We start from the raw sequence: 20735 nt of genomic DNA on the forward strand, positions 1-20735 counted from the left end.
TGTTTTTTTGTTTGCCAGTGTCAAAACCCTTCTGTAGATGACAGTATAATGCAACAGCCATTGAATTCCTGTATCCCTCAATGAAAGAGAAAGAAAAACATGTTGCAAATCCATACAAGTTAATATACAAGAAGAAACCACTATTGCCGATACTGGCATTGGACAATTTTTAGTGAACGTTCAGATTTTGGATCTAATCATCATCCACTTTTTAGAAATAATGTAACAACTAGATTAACAAGAAATGTGGAAAAAAGTATTCAAGGTCTAGATCTTTGATAAAGCAGCAACAAATCTTGTCACCAAGCTTATAGAAGGGAGAGGGTTCATATTAATGTTTCGTCTGCAGAGAGAACTCATTGCTGTCCCAGCCATGGGGCATATCAGGAATTCATTGTCAAGCAATTCAAGGTCTATTTAACTAAATGCAGTTCTTGACCGTATCAAGGGTAATAGCGACTTTTGTGTCCTGATGATACAGTAAGTGGAAGGGTTACCGATGAAAGAGAGGACACTTCCCAGTAAAGGCTGTGTGACAAGAAAAGTCTATAAAGAATGATCATTGAGAGTGACTGAGACAGGATCACGCCAACAGTGATGACCTATGAAAAGAAGAGAGATTGTTTGGTTTATAAATCAAAGTTTGATTGTTAGTAATAAAGATGACTCATACCTAAATTATATGCAATGTTCTATATGTAATTGTGCAATTGATGTACGATGCAATTACTGTACACTTTTAACGCTATGTCATTTATGCTTTGGAAAGTTTTTTAGATCTTATTATGTCTACACGACTACTGATCTTGTCACTTTTTACCCTACTTGTTACTTGATATATTTCTTAATAAAAATGTATTGTTGAAAAAAAAAAAAAAGAAGAGAGATTTGATGTTTCCACAGTTTACTGATGTAATAAAATACCTGAATATTGAAAAGCTGCCTTTTTCATACACATGGCCCACTGTTTCTCTATCCACACATCTGTGTGGCATGGTACAACTGTGTCTACAAGATCACCATAGTTATTAGCTGAAAAGTTGCTTAATTTCCCTTAAGGCCCCGTTCCCACTGCGCGATATGCAAATCGCGCGTTTGTCACGCGATTTGCATATTGCGCGACATCGCGAGATGTCGCGTTCAAGCTTGCATTGAGCAAGCTTGAATCGCGGCTAGATCCGCTCCAAAAAGGGTCCTGCTGTAGCGACACACGACCCGCGACAGCAGGACCCTTTGCCCCATTGGATTGCATTGGAGCGCGATATCGCGCGGTAATTTGCCGCGATATCGCGGGAATTACCGCGCGATAAATCGCTCAATGTGAACGGGGTCTAAAGTGTACTTTCACCTTTGCAGTCAAATTTGAGAGAATCTCTCTACATGTTTGTTATGTGTTCCGATTCACACAGCAAAAAAAACAATAATAATAAAAAATGTGTTACCTTTTAGATTTTGTATTGCAGCAGGCAATTAAGTTTTTTTTTCTGAGCACCTTCACAATGATCTGTCCTAAAAATACTTAGGACTGAAATTTGAGGATTGTTTTTCTCTCATTAACGTCATTAACATTTGAATGCAGACACCGAGGGTTGTAATCATTTAACCCTTTGTTAGGACAGGTAAAGTTCAAATTTACTTTACAAATGAGCCAGCAGAGTACGGATAGGGTCAACAAACCTCTCACAGCCCCTCTTAACATTCCAAAGAAGCAAGTAGAAATGTTAAGAAGGCAAAAAACCCTAACCCAAGTAAAAGCAATTTAAACTGTAAGAAGTATTTTTTTTTTATATTTTCTTTAGATTATGCTATGTGAATGGGAACATGTAACAAATAGAAAACAGGTCTTCTCGCAATTTGGCTGAGAAAGTGGAAATACACTTTAAATAGGTTTTCAATGTTTAGCAGAAAAAAAAAAAGTGAAAACCGCTCCTACTTGTAAGTAATATCCAAAGCAGCAGAACCAGCCTCCTTGAAAACCCCAATTTTTTAAATGTGCTTTGGGACTGCTGGGACCCCTTTCTAAAGACTAAGTGGTCAAAGAATGTGTTCTACACAGATACATAGAGCATTTTTACTGAAAGGAGAAAACTGTTTTAACCTGTTCATGACCACTGACGTCTATATCTCAAAAGCTTTTAACCTGTAACAAAACTCTTTATTATAGGCTGACAAATGTGCAAAATGTTAAACTCAATTCCCTATTTTTGAGATTCATTTAATATTATTTTTAAACACTGCACATATCCCAGATACAATTAAATCTGATTGCACTGCAGATGCCACTGCAGCCTCAAAGTGGCAGTGTAGTGTTTATAGGCAGGCTTTCTGCAACAGGTAGCATGCGCTTTACTAACTGGAGAGCTCAGCAGGTTGCATGCCAGACCTCTGCAGAGAAACCACTGCTTCTACACTGCGAGCAAGGGTCCTTCTCTGCACCATGCTGGCAGGGGACAGGCTTTTCTGCTCAAACTGTGTGCGCTTTGTAAATAATGCAAAGTAAGGTGGGCCTAAAGTCTACACCGTATCAACAATTGATGAGCATGCAGTACATGACCGCTTTTGGTCATGTGTTAACAAGACTTTCACATCCACTGATTATCATCAGAAAAGAGCAGCTATCCTAGTTTAACTGTTCCAATCCAACAGAAATAATCTTCAGCATCCTATAGGATTGGACCTGGACAAAACACTATAAAAAAGCACAGGTCCCTGACACATTAATATAAGTCATGCCTATTAATTCAGGGACAATGGTAGAAGCACAAAAGTGATGACTAAGGGATATTTTTGTAGCAATGAAGTGTATGGCAGAATGGAACAAAACACCTATAAATGAATCAGCTTACATTATGAAACATACCTTTTCTCTTTGATATTCTTTAAACAAGCAGGACATGGCTGCAAAACATGGGTGGCATAAGAACCACAATAAACAGCCCTAAAGAAAACAAAAACAGTGATTCACATTATTTGCTTTCAACATTTTAGTCATCAAAGTCTCACAAAAACACAGGATTATGCAAGACTAATGTGAATCTTCCATATAATTAAAACAAATGGCTAATTTACTAGTGACAGGTCTCTTCACCGAGGTTACTATAAAGTCAGCTATACATTTCCCCAGTCTTACATACAGCATTACAGCCCCTTTACAAACAAGGGGACTGATTCATAAAAACTGGGAGGAAAAAAATAGGCAACAACAACCAATAAGAATTCTTGATAAAGTTTTTCATAACAAGAATGTTAAAACTTGCTAATTTGCTATGGTGAACAATTTTACGTCTGTCATAATTCTGTTACTTTAGCTGTGTAAGAAAAATCAGATTCCCCTCTATGGCTTTGCTCCTTTCTCTCAACCCTGCAAGGCAAGCATGCTAAAACACTTAAACATGTTTGCCTTGTATAACATATGGAGAATGACATTTGGTGCAATTATGAATTTATTTAATTATGTATTTTTAAAAGGTTTACTACAGGAATCCTCAGGGAATCAATACCTGGGGTTTATTTACAACCTGTTTGCCTCTATTTCCTCCCAATTGTTGAGTGAGACTGCCTATCACTTTAAAAGGACAACTGCACCTTTGGTTCATGTTGTCATCTAATGCATGGTCCAATAATAAACCCTTGCCTCAGTTTCAGTGATCTTTACTGCAAAATTTGGCGAAAGCTGCACAGTCTTTTTTCCGAAAGTGTCTCTACTGAGTCCTATTCCGCAGCATACAGTGGACCAAGAGGGCTGTACTCAAGGTGGGGAAATGCCTTAAAGGACAACTTGTACCAACATGCTACTGTCCTTTAAAAGGGCAAATATGGTGGTTCCAAACATGGTAAAGGGACAGGGCCAAACCCAAGGGTTGCAAGAAAAGTTGTGTTCTGTATCCAACTTCAGATATCAATATCTCTGGATTTAATGTTTTCACATGTAGTTCTCACTGCTCATTGATTTGTTTTATATGCATAGGATAAATAGCTTGGCTTTGTGACAGGTTTTAAGTATTTTATTATTAGTTTTTAAAGTCTATTCCACTTTTGCAGTAAATTTGAGAAACCCCTGTTACATGTTTGTTACGGGCACACAGCAAACCTTAAAATAACTTTTTGAAAATATTTCTTACCTTTGCTTGTTTCTTTGGAGGTTTATATATAGAACTGCTGAGCAAGGGACAAAGTCAGTTTCCTTCGTTAATATACTAGGCAGAATTCAAGACTCCATATCTTAAACCTTTTGTTAGGACATACCGTGTTTCCCCAAAAATAAGACAGTGTCTTATATCTTTTTTTCTACGAAAAAAGACACTAGGTCTTATTTTCGGGGGAATTCAAAGTGGTAAGCACCAATTTTTTTAAGTTATGGTATGCAAATGTAAACATGTAACAAAAATAAAATAGGTGCTATCCCAATTCAACTGCAAAAGTGGAAATACACTATGTTGTAATAAATGTGCGCAAAAATGTTAGATTTGCTAAAAACACCAGTGACGCATGGGTGTTAAAAATTCATTAAGATATTCTTTTTGAAAAAGTAGTACCAATTTTGTGGCAATGAGAAATATGACAAAAACCAATACGACTGAAAAGTGGTATAATGGCAAAACAATGCATACTTTAGCAAATGTGATGTAGAATTGTCGTTTCATGGTGCTTCTCTCCACAGTGATAATCTGGTACAAACCAAATGACAGTGATATAGCCAGGCAAACTTTCATGGCAATGAGAAGTAAACCCGCTAGACTCTGATGAGCATGGTAACTGTGATGGTTGGTATCTTCAAACTGCTCCCATACTAACAGGATAACCTGCAATACAAACAAAAGTATTAGCAATTATAATCATACATAGACACAGATTCAATATACATATAGGCATTCAACAAACAATACAAAACTAGCCATTTTAATACACTGCAGGACCTTTATAGAACAGAGAGAATCTGCATATCGCTTCTATCACAAAGACCCAAAATAAGGGTTTTGCTTCTCAATCTAGGATAGCAGTAGTGGGGGTATGCAATTCATTCCTTTATGTCCCTGGGTCACCTCTGTACAAAGAACTAGCTTACAGCACAGATACAGCCAAATATTATATATGCAAGTGAAACATGGCATACAGCTATTTCAGGCTTGCTGGTCATCAGTGAAGTAAATAAAAAACCTTGGCTTCTATGCTTGGAAAGTGTAGCCAGGCAGGGTATGGTGAAGTGGACTAAAAGGGCTCAAAAAGCCCTCCACTACACTAGTGCAAAGCATGCTGGAGCAATTGTAATACAGAAAGTATTAGCATGCCTCACCTCCTTTCACAAAATCGTAAACAAAATGGGTGGGTGAAGCCATGCAAATGATTCCTTTATGCCCCTGGGCACTACTGTACTTTGCACTGTTAGGGGAGGGCTTTTCTTTTAGCCAAGTAAAGATAGTTCAATAAGAAAGACAGTGTCATTACAAACAGCTAAAGTTGCTCTTTCTCTCTCCAGAAAACCCGGGTTATAAATGTTAAGGTATTCAATGGGTATTTGTAGTTCCTCTTTAGTTCATTAAAAGAGAACTACATCCTCCCGTGACCCAAAAGACACAGATAATACACCTGTACTGGCGGAGGGAATGGACTGTTCGCCAAAAGGTAAATATTGCGGGTAATTCCATTTTCCCAAATTACCTGGGAAAGTGAACTTACCCTTTAATGCACACTGTGTGAGTTAGAGAGCACTGCTGCCTGGCTGCCAGAATATGGCACACAGTGGAATGGCGGCAGCACTCAACGCACACACACAATGTTCCATGCGTGCATCTACTTGCATGCAAATGGTGGGGGCGGCAGGATTGTTTTTTTTATATATATATTTTATTTTTTACTTTTTTTATTCACTTAATTTACAATCCCCTATGTGATAGTTTGCAGGTGATAGGTTCTCTTCATGGAACCTGCCCTCCAACACAGAACACATCTTCTGTGCTGTTTCTGACAGCTGAGCGCTGTATGCTCTGGTCTCACTGATCAGAGAGCAGAGCGGAGAACGGATGTTCTTCGCTCCACTCTCCATCCTGAGCTCATTTGCCGTGGTCCTGGGTACCCCAGAAGAGTGGGAGACCCCGAAAACCATGGCGGGGGCCACGGACAAGAGCGCTGCTCATTTTATACCAGTGATCTGAGCTCACTTGAACTAAATGAGCGGCGGCTCCCCCGAACATCATTTAGCTCGGCTAGCCTGCAGCAGGGCTAAATGTAGAAAAAAATAACAACCATCCCGGCGCCCAGTACTGCATGTCCCGGGCGATACGAATTCCACATTCCTGCTATCATGTGACCTACTTCATGATCACAGCCATAATACTGCGTGGAACCACATTTCTTACAGCGCTACAAACGTCATATTTAGCTGAACATGAACTATTTAATATGATCACATGTGCAATATATGAGCATGACAAGATTTGTAAGTCTTAAACAGAAGAAGCCCTTAGTACACAATTAGTAAACCAACCTCATATGGTCACAGCAGCCACCAGCACTACCCTGTTGGCTAACTTCACCACATAAGCCTCAAGAATTCCTATACAATTCTGGGTTTCTCAAACTCCAGCACAAGCACACCCTCATCACAATAAACAATGCAATGTAGATGCCTTTTAGTATGTCATTGGGGCATCTGTACTGCACTGTGAGATATGGCGCCATGGCTTGACTGTCTTGAAATGCAGGTGTTACATACAAGGAGGTTTCCCAGGGAACATTCAACCCCCACTGAAGTTAGCCAGTGAGACCTACAGGCACAACATGAGGTTAGATTATTAACAATTAAACCTAAAACTGTTTTAACCATGTTGTGTTAGAAAGTGTAACCTGCCATTGCAGACATCTCCTTCTGAAAATGCCAGATACCTGGCTGTCATGCTATTGGAATGCTTGCAATATTTATCAAGACACTGATCCAGAAATAGTATGCGGATCAAGAGTTAATTTGCATACTTGTTCCAGCTCTGTTACTCAATGTACTGAAGCCAGAAACTAGCATTCCTATAATGAGGTAATCAATGGCAGCCGGTAGATATCTCTCATTACAGGTTTCCACAAAAGAAAAAAAATAGCTGCATTCTGGAAGCGTAAATCAAATAGTGGGTTGTTTTCATGTGTTTCCTTTAACTCCTCACTACAGTCACTAGTTTTCTGAGACTAGCCCTGTGTTAGCTGCTCTTATACAGGACCCACAGACATTGCCATCCTGTTGATGCAGAAACATGTGTTCTGGTGTGCTTATCTAAAGTAGCGGGGGGGCCAATAGATGTATCTACCTCTATGTGAGTAGGGTGGGTGCCAAGGCAGCCCCTACAGTACTGGATTGAACCTTGATTAGGTCTCCTTTAATAAAAAGGAAAACATGAACATTGTAAACCAGGATAGAGAGAGGCTCGAGAGACAAAAATACAGAAGGGGTAAGGGGTGGAGGACTGTCAACAATCACTGTTCATTGTGTGTCACATTTTTCTAAATTAGAGATCAGTGTAGAGGTAATGTGGATGTGTGTCATGTGATGGAGATGAGGAATGTCACTGCTTTGAGCAGAAAAAATGTAAATGATCACAAAACTTTTTACAAGCTTTAGGAAGTATAGAGATTGTTGTGTTTTATTGATCTGATGTGAAATGGTTTTTGTGTCTGTACTTGTAAAGCAACGTTTTGTTCCATGTAATATCAAGCTCGCAATCTTTATTCTTAGCAAAGCTTCTATACAACTTTAAAACCTAGCACACTATTTTTGCATTTTTCATGGCTCTATAGAACTACAAGTCACTGCACACTATACTCGCATCATTCTGTCTCTATAGGACTAGAAGTCCCAGCTACCTATACTTTCATTTATCCCGTCTCCTAGGAAAGTATTGTTCTTTTCAGAAACCAAATAGGATTGTTCAGTATGATTGTTTCAGTTAAAAAAATCAAATCTTTTCATTTAATGGGCGGGTGAATCAATAGATGATAGGTTCAACCGAGAAAGAATGTTAATTTCTGGTGAAAAAAAGTCAAGCAGTAATAGATTTTTTTATTAGAGTACAATAATAGAGTAAGAAGAGGTCCTACATATAAAGATTTCACATAAACACGCATGCACAGATTGCCTGAGTATGTATGTTCATCTGAAAGTAGGAAGGGAAAACAACAGCGACTAAACAAGTTTGGCAATGAACATACCAGGTTCATGGTCACATTAAAAAAAAATTGTATTTAATATTTTAGTGGACAGTAACTATTCAGTTGCAGTTATCCAAACACCCAAATACCAACTACTAAATTAAATATTACATGCAAGAACATGAGCCAGTGGCAGGGCAGACACTGTATGTCACACATGGCATGGCATGTTATATTAAGATGTAAAATCCAATCAGAAGATACTGTTCAGGAGTATTACCATCAATTGCAACATACTGCATATGTACATGTAGCTTATTCCTTGAATGTAGGTTAAATGAATAGGTCCCCAAAAAGGCAAGAAAATAATATACACACCTGAACAACAACCGCAACCACAGCAATGCCAGTGGATGTGGGGGTAGAATCCCACTGAAGTGGTCTACTCTGAGATTTCTTCATTCTGCTGAGAGTCCAACCCACACAAAGGCTTAGCAGCAAGTATAACATCTGTACTTCTGAGGCCATGTCACATACTGTAAAGAAAAATACAGAGATGACAGAGACTCGTGGATTTTTTTTTGTTAATCTGTAAAGCTATCATTATAATAGGAAAAATAAATTTTTAACCCTGTCATTGTATAAAAACTGGGAATCACACCAGTTAAATACTTTTCAGAGATCTGCAAAAAGATTAAAGCGTAATTAAACAGGCAAGGAAAAGCAGAATGCACAGCCACGGTGTTATACGTGGAACATGTGGGCTAATCTACTTTCAGTATTTTGAAATGTTGAAGGACATCGTGATGAGACGTGGAATGTACACCCTACTCCCCAATAACTCTAACTTTTATTAGAACATAATGCCCTGTAACAATTATTTATGTATTGTATACAATTTACAATGGGAGATAAAACATGTACAGTATATTAGTGATACATCATGAATATGTGCCATTAAGTTTAGGGCTGCAACTAATCGATTATTGAAAAAGTTGTCAACTTTTTCAATTATCGATTAATCGGCCTCTGATTAGTTGGCCCTGTGCATGGCTCCACACAAGCTGCACGCCGCACCTCCTCCCCACCTCACGCTCGCCGCTGCCCGCCCCGCCCACCCACCCACATCCACGATCGGCACAGGGACGCGGGGAGAAGAAGTAAGGAGCAGCAGGTGTGGGGGGGGGGGGGGGGGGATGACAGCCACCGATAGACAGGCCCGATCTCAGAAGCAAGTTGCTGGAAGACTGCTCAGGTAAGCCTGCACTCCCCCCCACATGGTGCTCTATAATGTATTGCTGGGATTTGTATTCCTCTATAGCTGATGGTACATTGTGCTGTATATTATTCCATCAGCATCAGCCTCCTCTTCCCCGGCCCCTGCCGTGCCTCCTCTTCTCCGGCCCCTGCCGTGCCTCCTCTTCTCCGGCCCCTGCCGTGCCTCCTCTTCTCCGGCCCCTGCCGTGCCTCCTCTTCTCCGGCCCCTGCCGTGCCTCCTCTTCTCCGGCCCCTGCCGTGCCTCCTCTTCTCCGGCCCCTGCCGTGCCTCCTCTTCCCCGGCCCGTTCCGCCTCTGCATCCACAGGCTGGGAGCCATACCCAGCCTGCTATTGGATGTTTTAAAATGTTTGCTGTAAATCAGGAGAGGAGGACCTGATGGAGAAATTTCTCCATCAGGTCCCTCCTCTCCTGATAGACAGAAGGCAGTGGGCGGGCGCAAAAGCCAGCCTGCTATTGCATTTTAAAATTAAATAAAACAAGTTTTAAAAAAATAAAGTTAAACAAACAAAAATTAAAAAGACTAAAAATTAAAAAATGCAAAAAAAAAATTAAGCTACATAAACTAAAATAAAACAATATTTTTTTGGGTGTGTTATTTAAAAAAAAATAGGTTGGTTATTTTATTATATTGGCTTAGAGTTTTACAATTCACATTATTTTAAATCCATGAAACTAATTAAAATGTCTAATATAATACATACAATTGTATATATAAAATGTTATACATCATAAGGTGGGAAAAGTAATTTTCAGTTTCGGTCTGACAAATTTTGCTGCAGGAGGTGCGTTGCGGTGCCATTCATTTCAATGGATCCCAAATGCACCTCCCATCCACAGTGTGATCGCCTGCACTGGAAGGCACAGTACTGCAATGCCCTGCTTTCCAGAGCAGTGCGATTTCAAAAAAATGTGCATACCGTTTTACTCTGAAGTAAACTTTGTCTGCAACGCTGTATTTGTTATTTTATTTTAAATAAATGACGGTATTATTTTATCCGATCAATCGAAGTTAATAATCGGCTAACTAATCGATTATGAAAATAATCGTTAGCTGCAGCCCTAGTATTAGAATAACTGCACACCTGTAGAAAGTGCTCTAGCCCCACTAAGCACAACTGTAATATAAATACATATACACCTTCACAAGCTACAGATTTTGGTACAACCAGGACTAGATCGCACCTGCACAGTTAGCTATAGAGCCCAAGGAGTCAACAAAAGAGGAGGAGAGGTTGTACACAAAGTCAGGCGTCAGGACTTGCTGAGGACATTACAGAAAGTGTTTGCGTATCTGCGGTTTACATGACAGCTGTGTTTGGGAAGGCTGTGGAGGGTTTTATTGCATTTAGCATGAAAGTACACTTGTTTTTAAAATGATCTCACAATGCTTTGCTCTCTTACTAAAACACCACTTCCATGGTTTCATTAATTTGCATCTACTTTTGTGGCCATTCAGATAATCAGCGTGTAGAGATCTAATGCAAATTCTCAGAACTAGTGGAAGACTTTTGCCCCAAGGGCTCAGATACATGTGATATTTCAATCACTTAGTAGCCAGAATTGAATCTTATGATACTGGAGGAACACTTTCCACGAAGAAAGAAAATGTTAATATACATACACACGCATATCTATTCCCTCAATGTTTTTTTTTTAGTCACGACACCCTTTAAAGTAAGCAAACTTTTGCTGCACCCCAGCCAAAAACGTAAAAAAAAGGTCAGTGTAAAAAAATCACATGTGGTCCATCCAAAATCCATACCAGTACCTTATTTAAGATATGCCTCTGGTACCTGGTAACTTATTTTCCAGGAATCGTCCAGGGCAGCCTCTGAGAGATGGGATCCTCCCACCTGAAACAGGAAACACATCATCCACAATTAGAATAAAAAGGGCGGTCCCTCCTAACCACCTCAGTATTATCATAGAACCGAAGGCCGGAAAGGACCACCAGGCAGTAACAATGAAACTCATGTTGAACACACCACTCAATAAGCAGGGCTGGAATCCATGCTGCCCTGGACGATTCCTGGAAAATAAGTTACCAGGTACCTAACTTAGGTTTTCCCCAGTCATCGTCCAGGGCAGCATCTGAGAGGATAAATTCTGAAATAAGGGGAGTGGGGGGGGACACTGGCAAGAGCACCTTACTACCGAGAGTCTGATCACAACAGATGGAGGGTAACTCTGCAGTGCTACGCCAAAGATTGTAACTCAGCTCAGTGACTTCCTACAGATTTTCCCTGGCGACCCTAGCCCCTCGGCCCCAGATGAGTACAAGGCCATCATTGCAGCTGGTCATAAACCGTTCTAGAGGATGACAGGGCGATGCACGTCCGAAGCCACCAAACATCAGTGTTATGGTGTTTGTTAGCCTGTATCAGGTCAAAAACATTCTTGGGGCTCCTCAAGTAGTGACAGAAGTCCAAGTAGTACCGGAGAAACCTACTAAAGCCTTGTTAGATTTAGATCCAACTTCCATCCTATGGATGAAACAGGATAAAAAGAGGGACGTCAACCCTCTATTGATATACATGCCAAATCATACCACGAGTGTGGCTGTACACACACGGTCATCACCTGGCTAAGATACCATGGATTAAGGCTTCTCAGGAAGGAAGGCGTACATACATACCTATGTGTACACTCACACCCAGACACCAAGAAGGTGCAGAGTTGTTTCAGATTTGTCTAGGACAGCTGTACTTAGGCTCTTGATCAAAGCCTGTCAATTCCAGGACTTCTGACCTTTATTTGATCATTCCCAGATTTTTGAGTTGTTTGCGCCAACGAATGTACTCACAATCTCAAGAGTTAAAACATAGGAATTTGTCAAGTGGTAAGCAATATTAACAGGGTGTTTACCCCTTCATTACATGTGCTCTCAGCACCCTGTCTTTCCCAACAAAGAAAAACAGTGCAGCAGTTTTGTAGACATTACTGGGCCTGACCTGTACTGCAAAGTGCCACAAGGCAATACGAAGCAACTGTGAGGTCAAACAAATGTCACGTGGCTGGCCTATGATCCTAAGGTTTGACACTCCTCCAATACTATAGGCAGAATAGAGAAGCTGATGTATGTAGAAAACTTAAGCAGGTCGTCACTTCGATATACTGACCTGTTGTGGGTAAAAACACCCGCCCATCCTAAACGATGCCTAGATTACATGGGTGCAGCAGGGGTGTGGACATTTTTGAAAAAACTACTTGTCCAAGGGCTAAAGCGGGGGCCAAATCTACTTGTCCTTCATAACAATCTACTTGTCCCAATACAAAAAAAAATAGTTTTAATTAAAACTAGGGATGCACCAATACCGTTTTTTGGGTATAGAGTACTCGCCAACTGCTTTTGATTGTACCAAATAAAATCTCTCTAAATCGTGTGCCTGAGCATGCAAAATGCCTTCTGAATTCAGAGAGGAGCCAGTATTCCTGCGCCATTCCTACGCAGGGCGAATACAACCTTGCCATCCACCCAGATATAAGGCCCGAAGAGAATGAAAAAAACACAAAACCGACCACCGACCACCTGAAGCCATGCTTGGGGTGGATACAAGACCAAGCTTGATACTCATGTAATAGCCTGGAAAAAAGCTTTGCCCCATTAACCCATTCGTGACGGGAGACGTACAGTGTACGTCCCGGCACTTTGTGCCCATATGACTGGCCACGTACACTGTACGTGACGAGTTAAATCAGGCTTTGTAATGCTGGTAACAGCTGATTCTCAGCAGTTACCAGTCAGTAATGAATGCCTCAGCATTGAGGCATTCATTCATGAAATAATTAAGCTTTTTGTAAAAAAAAAAAAAAAAAGAGCAGTCTAAGGAGCTATAGAAGAGTCCCATAACCCTTCTCAGCACCCTGTCCTTATTCCAGTGGGATAAAGTTATAGCATATCCGCTTACCTGTTCGGTTTTAACCCTCGAGGGAAAAAGAGGGCCTCCAGAGATAAGGAAAAACCAATATATATATATATATATATAAACTCTGGACAAAACCTCCCTAGTCACGATATAACCCTATTACTTCTGCCAAAGGTAGCACAGGCTTCAGCTATAGTATAGAATGCTGTACAAGGATCTCTATGCATTGGTTCTCATCACAGCAACAGGGCTATGGTATACCCAATTATTTGACTATTCGTCGTATGCCGAATACATAGAGCCTTTCTGGTTTAATGCTCGAGGGAAATCAATGCTTTCATTATACAGGGCAAAATATAATGGTGCAACCCCATGTCAGGAATCGCCCAGCTTGTCTGGAGATTATCCCCAGTGCAGACAGCAAGCTCACTCAGGCCCCGTTCACATATAGCGAATTGTCGCGCGATTTCCGCCGCGATATCGCGCATTTTTGCCGCGCGATATCGCGAGAAGTCGCCGGCCAATGTTATTCAATGGAGCTGTCTTAACTCCATGTCGCGCGTCGCGGTCGCAAGTCGCTTCTACCGGACCCTTTTTTCGGCGGATTTTGCGCGATTTTGCTTTTTTTCTATGAAGCCCGACGGGGAAGGTCGCGCTACCGTCGCTGGAACGTCGCCCCGAAAGTCGCGCTATCCCGGCCGTGCGGATCCGCTGCAAAGGGTATGTCGCTAGGTGTGAATGGGGTCTCACTTGTGGAGCAGCCCCACCCAGGTGAAACTGAAAAATGAGGAACCTCAACCTATACCCAATAACAGAGCCTTATCAGGATTAAACCTAGTGGGAAAGCAAAGCTGTTGCAACATAAGGGCAAAGAATATAACTGCGCAACCTAATTGGCAGTAATTGCTCCAGATTGACTGGAGGTTCCCCCCTGTGCATACAGCAAGGTCATTCACCTGTGGAGCAGCCCCCACCCAGGTGACAAACAAGACTTAAGGTGCCCATACACTGCACGAGAATCACGGGAAATCCTGCGATCGTACAAGAATCGAGCAGTGTGAATGAAGACGTGCGACCGTTTCTACTGTACGGTCGCACGTCTTTTGTCTAAGGAGCATGCTAGAAAACCAGCCGAGAATCGTACGATTTTCGGCTGGTTTTTAGCATGCTCGGGAGACAAATGCCGAACGGGCCGGTGTGCGCACACTGCCCATTCAACATTGCGGTCATCGGAAGCCCGCCCGATGATCGCAAGTACGATCTGCCTGTCCAAGATGGGCAGATCGTACGGTTTTTTAAATTACTTTACAACCATCGCAAGACTAAGGTCTTGCGATGGTTGTAAAGTGTATGGCCACCTTTATGCAACATAGGGAAAAAACATCCGTGCAGCCTAATTAGCAGTAATCGCTCCAGATTGACTGGAGGTTACCACCGGTGCAGACAGCAAGGTCATTCACCTGTGCAGCACTCACCCCCAGGTAAAATGGCCTATCTGCAAAGCCTGTAAATTGCACCTTTGTCTGCCTCTCCAGGTAAAACAGGGTGATTCAGTCGCCACCCCAATACCTCCCCATCTGCCCAGTACATTGTCTGCAGGCATATGAACATGACTGAGCCCCCCCAAAGCACACCGCAATACCTCCACCAGAGTGTTTGCCCTGCAGTCTCAGGATTTCTATGACACTGACGCTGCAAAGAAAATACCTTGCAGTAAAAGGTGTACATCAGAGGGGAGAGCGCAGCCAAAGTCCAGGGAAAGAAGGTGAACAGCCAGGCTGTCCTAAATAAGTTACTGCCTGGATCCATCCCCAGTAACTGGGGAGCCAGATCCTGTCTGTGTGAGGGAGATATGACCATAGACACTCCCTCCCATGCATGCCCCTCTTTGGCAATACACAGATCTGGCAGAAAAGCTTGGCCCAGAAATAAAAACAATTTGTCTATGCAGGAAGCACTCTTAGGGTGTTTTGGCTTCTGCTGGCAGGGGCTTATCCTCTGAGGCCTATACTTATGCCATAAAAGGGAAGGGCTCAGAGCCTGCTACCCGAGACCAAGTTGCACCCCCCTGGAGAGAGACCCAGTGGGAGGTGCATCAAGTAAGCCAACTACCCCTTGCCCCACCGAAGTAGGCCCCCAGAGCAAGAAGGGTACAGGTAGGGGGGGACTTGTCAACTGTAGACCCGCCTACTTTGGAGCTGGCGCTTTGAACCCCCAGAATGGGAGAAGCAGCCTGTGATGAAGAGTCCAACGGTGTGCATCACCCTTCCCGTTTGGACTCACGCTCCTGCCCCACTGCTGGCCCCCCTGCTTGTCGATGTGGATTGTCGACAAGGCACAGTATCCGTGCCCTGCAGTGATCCAGCTCTACTGCCGCCAGAGAGCCCATCAGGTCATTCGTCAATTCCTTTAGCAGGACACTCCATCTGGAGACACTACGCCAGCGAGGATGGTTGCCATCTCCTTCCATTATCGAGGGGAACCTCTGGGCAAACATTTTTTGTAAGGACTCTGGGGGAATCAGTCCTGGGAAAATTCCTGTGCATGAGACCCTACAGGTCCACTGTCCTGTGAGTGAGAGCCGCATGCCTCAGTAGGCCCCTGCTATCTAGCATGAAGGCCTGGAGTAAAATAACAAACGTTGCGATGCTCCTGTTCGGCCGGAGGAAACACAAAATACTGAGGTGGTTAGGAGGGACCGTCCTTTTTATTCTAATTGTGGATGATGTGTTGCCTGTTTCAGGTGGGAGGATCCCATCTCTCAGAGGCTGCCCTGGACGATGACTGGGGTAATATGTTCTTCCCTCATATCAGAACTACCCTTTGCATCAGGAGCCCCCTCCTTTCACATCAGAGTTTTCAGTTACCCCTTCATATTAGAGTCTAATATATTAGGAGCTGCATCTGCAGCACCATGGCAGAGAGCGGGGGGCATATCAGGTTTGGATGGAGCAAACTTTCGTCCTTTACTAAATGGATCCCACCCTCCCTGGACTAGTGTCGTTGGTTTCCATGGTGCTGGTGGCCAGCCTGTCTGCACCATAGATGCAAGATGCTGTGTGAAAATATCAGGGCATCCCTTATAAAGCCAGAAGGCACCCCAGGGTGCCATGACACCCTGGTTGAGTTTTTCCTTATCCCCCCCTTTCCCATCAGACTATTGTATTCAGACAGGTGTCCAAATGCTGCAACTGATTGGTGTGATCAGGGGTGGGCAAACTCTTGCCCTCCAGCTGTTGTTGAACTAAAAGTCCCATGAGGCATTGCACGAATCTCCCAGCCACAGGCATGACTCCCAGAGACAGATGCATGATGGGATTGGTAGTTTTTCCACAGCTGGAGGGCAGGAGTTTGCTCACCCCTGGGTTGGATTGTCAACAAGAGTGAAGTTTTAGTTTACGCAATGGAAAATCTGTTTTGAGCCCAAATACCTACAAATAATAAGTAGGGGGAATGTGACTTAGAAGCAGTATGCTGACTATTTTCCTACTGATGAAAATAACTAATCTCAGGAGCTGTATTAGCAGCATAGAAGCTAATAAAAATGATTTACAATCATTACATGACATTTACATTCTTGTTTGATTTAGATACCTATTACATTTAAATAACAATCATACCCAAGTGTATTGTGTGACTACATAGAAGTGACACATAAAACACTGCTGGCCATGTTTACTAGTTCAGACCCAGAAAGAGAGAAGTCATTTGTCTGTGACTTCACCTGAAGAAACAGACATGAAAAAACAATAGGCATGCGTTTCAATACTTACATTCTGCCAAACTTCCAATGAATGGAGCGCCTTTACCGTCTTTAGCGTACCTGAAGCACAGAGGTGGAGTCAATGTTAGACAAGGAAAATGAAACCCTTTCATGACCAGAGGTCATTGAAGCCTGGACGCCCAGATTACGTTTAGCAGCTTCAGTATGCAATAGTTAACTTCTCATGAACTCAATGGTGTATGTTCATAAAGCAGCGAATGTACCGTTCACAACCGCTGGTTCACTGGCACTGAATCAATCACAGTTACTTGCAACACATACACCTGGAAGATTTACCTGCAGGGAATATCTGATTCACTGATTCATAACTATGCCCCTATAATGACTTTGCCCACTTACCAAACATTTACATTTTTTAAAGGGCATAAGACTATTGATGGGTGCACAGATTTGAAAACATGCAAAAAAAAGTATTTTTGCTTTCACATAACTATTTTTAATCAAATATTTGATATTTTTAAATACTAAAAAAAAAAAATATCTGTCATTATTTTGAACACTATACTTCTTTATCTGTGCACAGACAGACAAAGAGGTACAGTGCCACCTGCAGAGGCTTTGAGAACAAACCTCCGCACTACATGTGATTGAAGAAGCTGCAACATAGATTGATGTTCGGTAAGCACAGGAAACCATGTACAGTTGTAGTCGGTTAAACATAAAAAAAGTACCATAATGTAGGGCAGTATTTACCGTGAGAAATGCAGATAGTTGGCCAAGGCAGAAATGACCTGCAGCACCAGCGCATTTGATAGTACCTTTAGCACTGTGTGCATAGGACCGCCCTTCTTAATGGTCTGCCACAGTGCTTGGATATATATACAGGCAACCACAAAATACACAAGGACCAGAAGGAAAAAGAATTCATGCAATCCTGCGAAAAAAAACAAACACCAGTGTCACAGTCATTAATTTATGATACCGAGATAGTAAAATGGTAACACCACTTAGGGTAGCTTAAAGAGAAACTGCAGATGTCACACGATGGCTCTATATACTGAGAACTGAACAATCATGGAACTGCTGATCACTCAGCTCCAGCACCTACTGGAGGGACAGACAGGGAAGATGGTGGACACAGCTGGCTCTGGTTCTAGAGAGGCAGAACCAACCGATCAAACAGCTCGGCTTGGCACTAGGCCACTATATGCTGCCTTGGGTCACGGAAGTACATTAGTAAAAGTAAAGCCAAAAAAAAAAGGTTTGGGTTTATTTCTCTTTTAACCATGTACATGCCTCTAATACTGAGGTATGTCAAACAGGCTCCCACAGGCGGCGATAGGGGAAAATAGGCTCTCTCAATCCATTTACTAAAGAACAGAGGAAAAAAAAAATTACTTTCTGGACTGCAGTAGTTGAAAATATGTATCTGATTTAAGATGGTCATGTAACAAAAAATGTTGGACGTTGTAAAAGACAATAAATCATCTTACAAAGTAGGTGTAGGGATACAAATTAAGTTAGCAAGTAACCTTGGAATACTGTGCTGCACATGAAAGAGTTAAAGTGAGATGGAAGATCATTTTATCAGTCATATTCTGCGCTGGGAATACTAAAGATATACAATTAGTGGCACCGTCACATAAAAATAGAAAAAAGGTTAACCAGAATGTTCAGGAAATTAGAAAAGATATTTTTTTTTTATTAGAATCTTTTATAAAATATGCCATTAGCATTATTACTTTTATATCAAGTGGATGGATGCAATAGTCTATTACTTAATTTCAAAACAAGCTGATACAAACACTAAAGGAACCTAAGCCGTATGGACATGAGCTCACATTTACAGATGATAGTCACAGCCTGAACCAGAATAATATCTGTGAGTCCTGGAGGATTACAACTACAAGATAATAATACATAGCATAAAAAGCACAAGCTCTCCCTCCCTGGTCATTTATGCCTAGATAGTCCTTAGATAAAAGTTTTCATTTTATACAACAAACAATAAACCAAAAGCTGGCCACACATAATCAGATGAATGCAAGTCAGCATAATTATTAACAACTGAGGCAAAACTCAGATAGAGACAACCCCCACATTTAGCAAAAAACAGAGGACTGCTGGGAGGTGAGCTGATCATGTCAATATTATTCACTTCTATGGTCCAATACCCAATTGCCAATGGCTGAAAGTCCTGATTTATCCACGTCTTGCTCTTATCATTAACCCTGTATTTAGAATTCCCTGCGGAGGTATATGGGGATGACATACAATCATGGAGAGGCACAGAAACAGATCACATGACCCAGAAATAGCACTTGGAATTACAGCCAGAGAATCCTTAAAGTCGAGGTTTGTATAGACTTCACACTGAATGGAGAAATGTGGTAACCATCAGCTGTTTAAAGCACGTCAGACACATCTGAATCTTGGGTGACTTGGGCATCATCGTTGTGGCAGATCCCAGTACTATACTATCAAGAAGAACATGGCCATATCACTAGCTGTCCACTAATGGTGACCCATGTATTACAGCTCCAACAACTGCAGGTTTACATTCTCAGGCTAAAAGGTGTGGATTTGCCCCTACTACTCCCTCACACCTTCAGATGTAGTTTCACTTGTATATACTAACATAAATCCATCCGTGACACTGTGAATGCTACAAAAAATGCATACTTTACTGTATATTAATGTGTGCAGAGCCACTGACCCAGGCAGTGCAGCCAGTGAAGTCAGAACTCCTAATTCTTTAATGGAGAATTGTTCTTTTGATTGTGTTTAATTAGGAGCTGTTACAAAATATGTCTACACGTACCCGACTCATCTGCTCCAAAATGGTCAAAAGGATTCCCTGCAGCATCAGGGTTGAGTAGAGTGACTTGAAAAGTGATCTCATCAGAAGTGGGGTCCTCATAGCTCATCAGACAGGTGTACTTGTCCACGTATATGGCATACCAAGCAACTGGAGAGATGATCTGTGGCAGAGTGTAGTTATATTCAGTTTGGTTCAAGGGAACTAAAAGAAAGAATGTAAAATACAAAAACTATAACAAGATTGTCAAAGCTGAAAGACTTATCATCAATAAGAGCAAAGAACATTTTTCTAATTTAAAAATACTGAGGGGGGAATTTATCAAAACTGGAGCAGACAAAAGATGGAGCAGATTTGCACTGCAACCACTCAGCTTCTCTGTCTCATTTTCAAATCTTACCTGAGCAAACTGAAGAGAAATGTGTATTGGTTACCATGGCCAACTGCTCCAGGTTCTGTCTGCTCCAGTTTTGATAAATTCCTCCCTGAGTGTGCTCTCCAAGAAGTAGGTTACACCAATATGGTCTAATGGGATTCTTGTCATGCCTTGGTGCAGGGATAAATTAACTCCCATGTGCATGTTCAAGTGTTGTGTCAGCCAAGCTGGCCAATCAAGATGGCTGAAGATGCTGAACCAGGTAGAAGATACCAGCACCAGTGAGGAAGCTCACACACGTGGCATCGAAGACCCTAGTTCTGCTTTAAATCGCATTCACTAGCTTGTTTGCAATTCCTTTTTGTGTGATTGACTCACTGCTTTGCTCAGACCTCTACCCAGAACTGGAAGTCAAATTAAAGGCATACCCTTATTTTGGCTGAGGTACTTTCCTTACAAACCTTTTTGCTAAAGAGCTGCAAATAATGTTTCCTTTCTCATTAAAACAACAAGATTTTCAGGTGATGATAATGTTGCCCCCC

General features: G+C 41.8%; 1 protein-coding gene across 1 annotated transcript in view; it reads right to left on the reverse strand.

Annotated features, from left to right (window-relative positions):
- Nucleotides 1-207: 207 nt before the first annotated feature.
- Nucleotides 208-20735, reverse strand: part of GPR180 (G protein-coupled receptor 180) — a 26957-nt gene continuing 6429 nt past the window's right edge. The window contains exons 3-9 of the mRNA XM_018568483.1: nucleotides 19821-20021; nucleotides 17753-17933; nucleotides 17049-17098; nucleotides 8509-8666; nucleotides 4611-4802; nucleotides 2861-2938; nucleotides 208-602 (exon numbers count right to left, since the gene is read on the reverse strand). Of these exons, the coding sequence (XP_018423985.1) occupies nucleotides 444-602; nucleotides 2861-2938; nucleotides 4611-4802; nucleotides 8509-8666; nucleotides 17049-17098; nucleotides 17753-17933; nucleotides 19821-20021 (1019 nt within the window). The 3' untranslated portion in view covers nucleotides 208-443. The remainder of the gene's footprint in view (nucleotides 603-2860; nucleotides 2939-4610; nucleotides 4803-8508; nucleotides 8667-17048; nucleotides 17099-17752; nucleotides 17934-19820; nucleotides 20022-20735) is intronic.

Source organism: Nanorana parkeri, unplaced genomic scaffold (genome assembly GCF_000935625.1).
Source record: "Nanorana parkeri isolate BGI_ZX_2015 unplaced genomic scaffold, ASM93562v1 scaffold1195, whole genome shotgun sequence".
NCBI classification, from domain to species: domain Eukaryota; kingdom Metazoa; phylum Chordata; class Amphibia; order Anura; family Dicroglossidae; genus Nanorana; species Nanorana parkeri.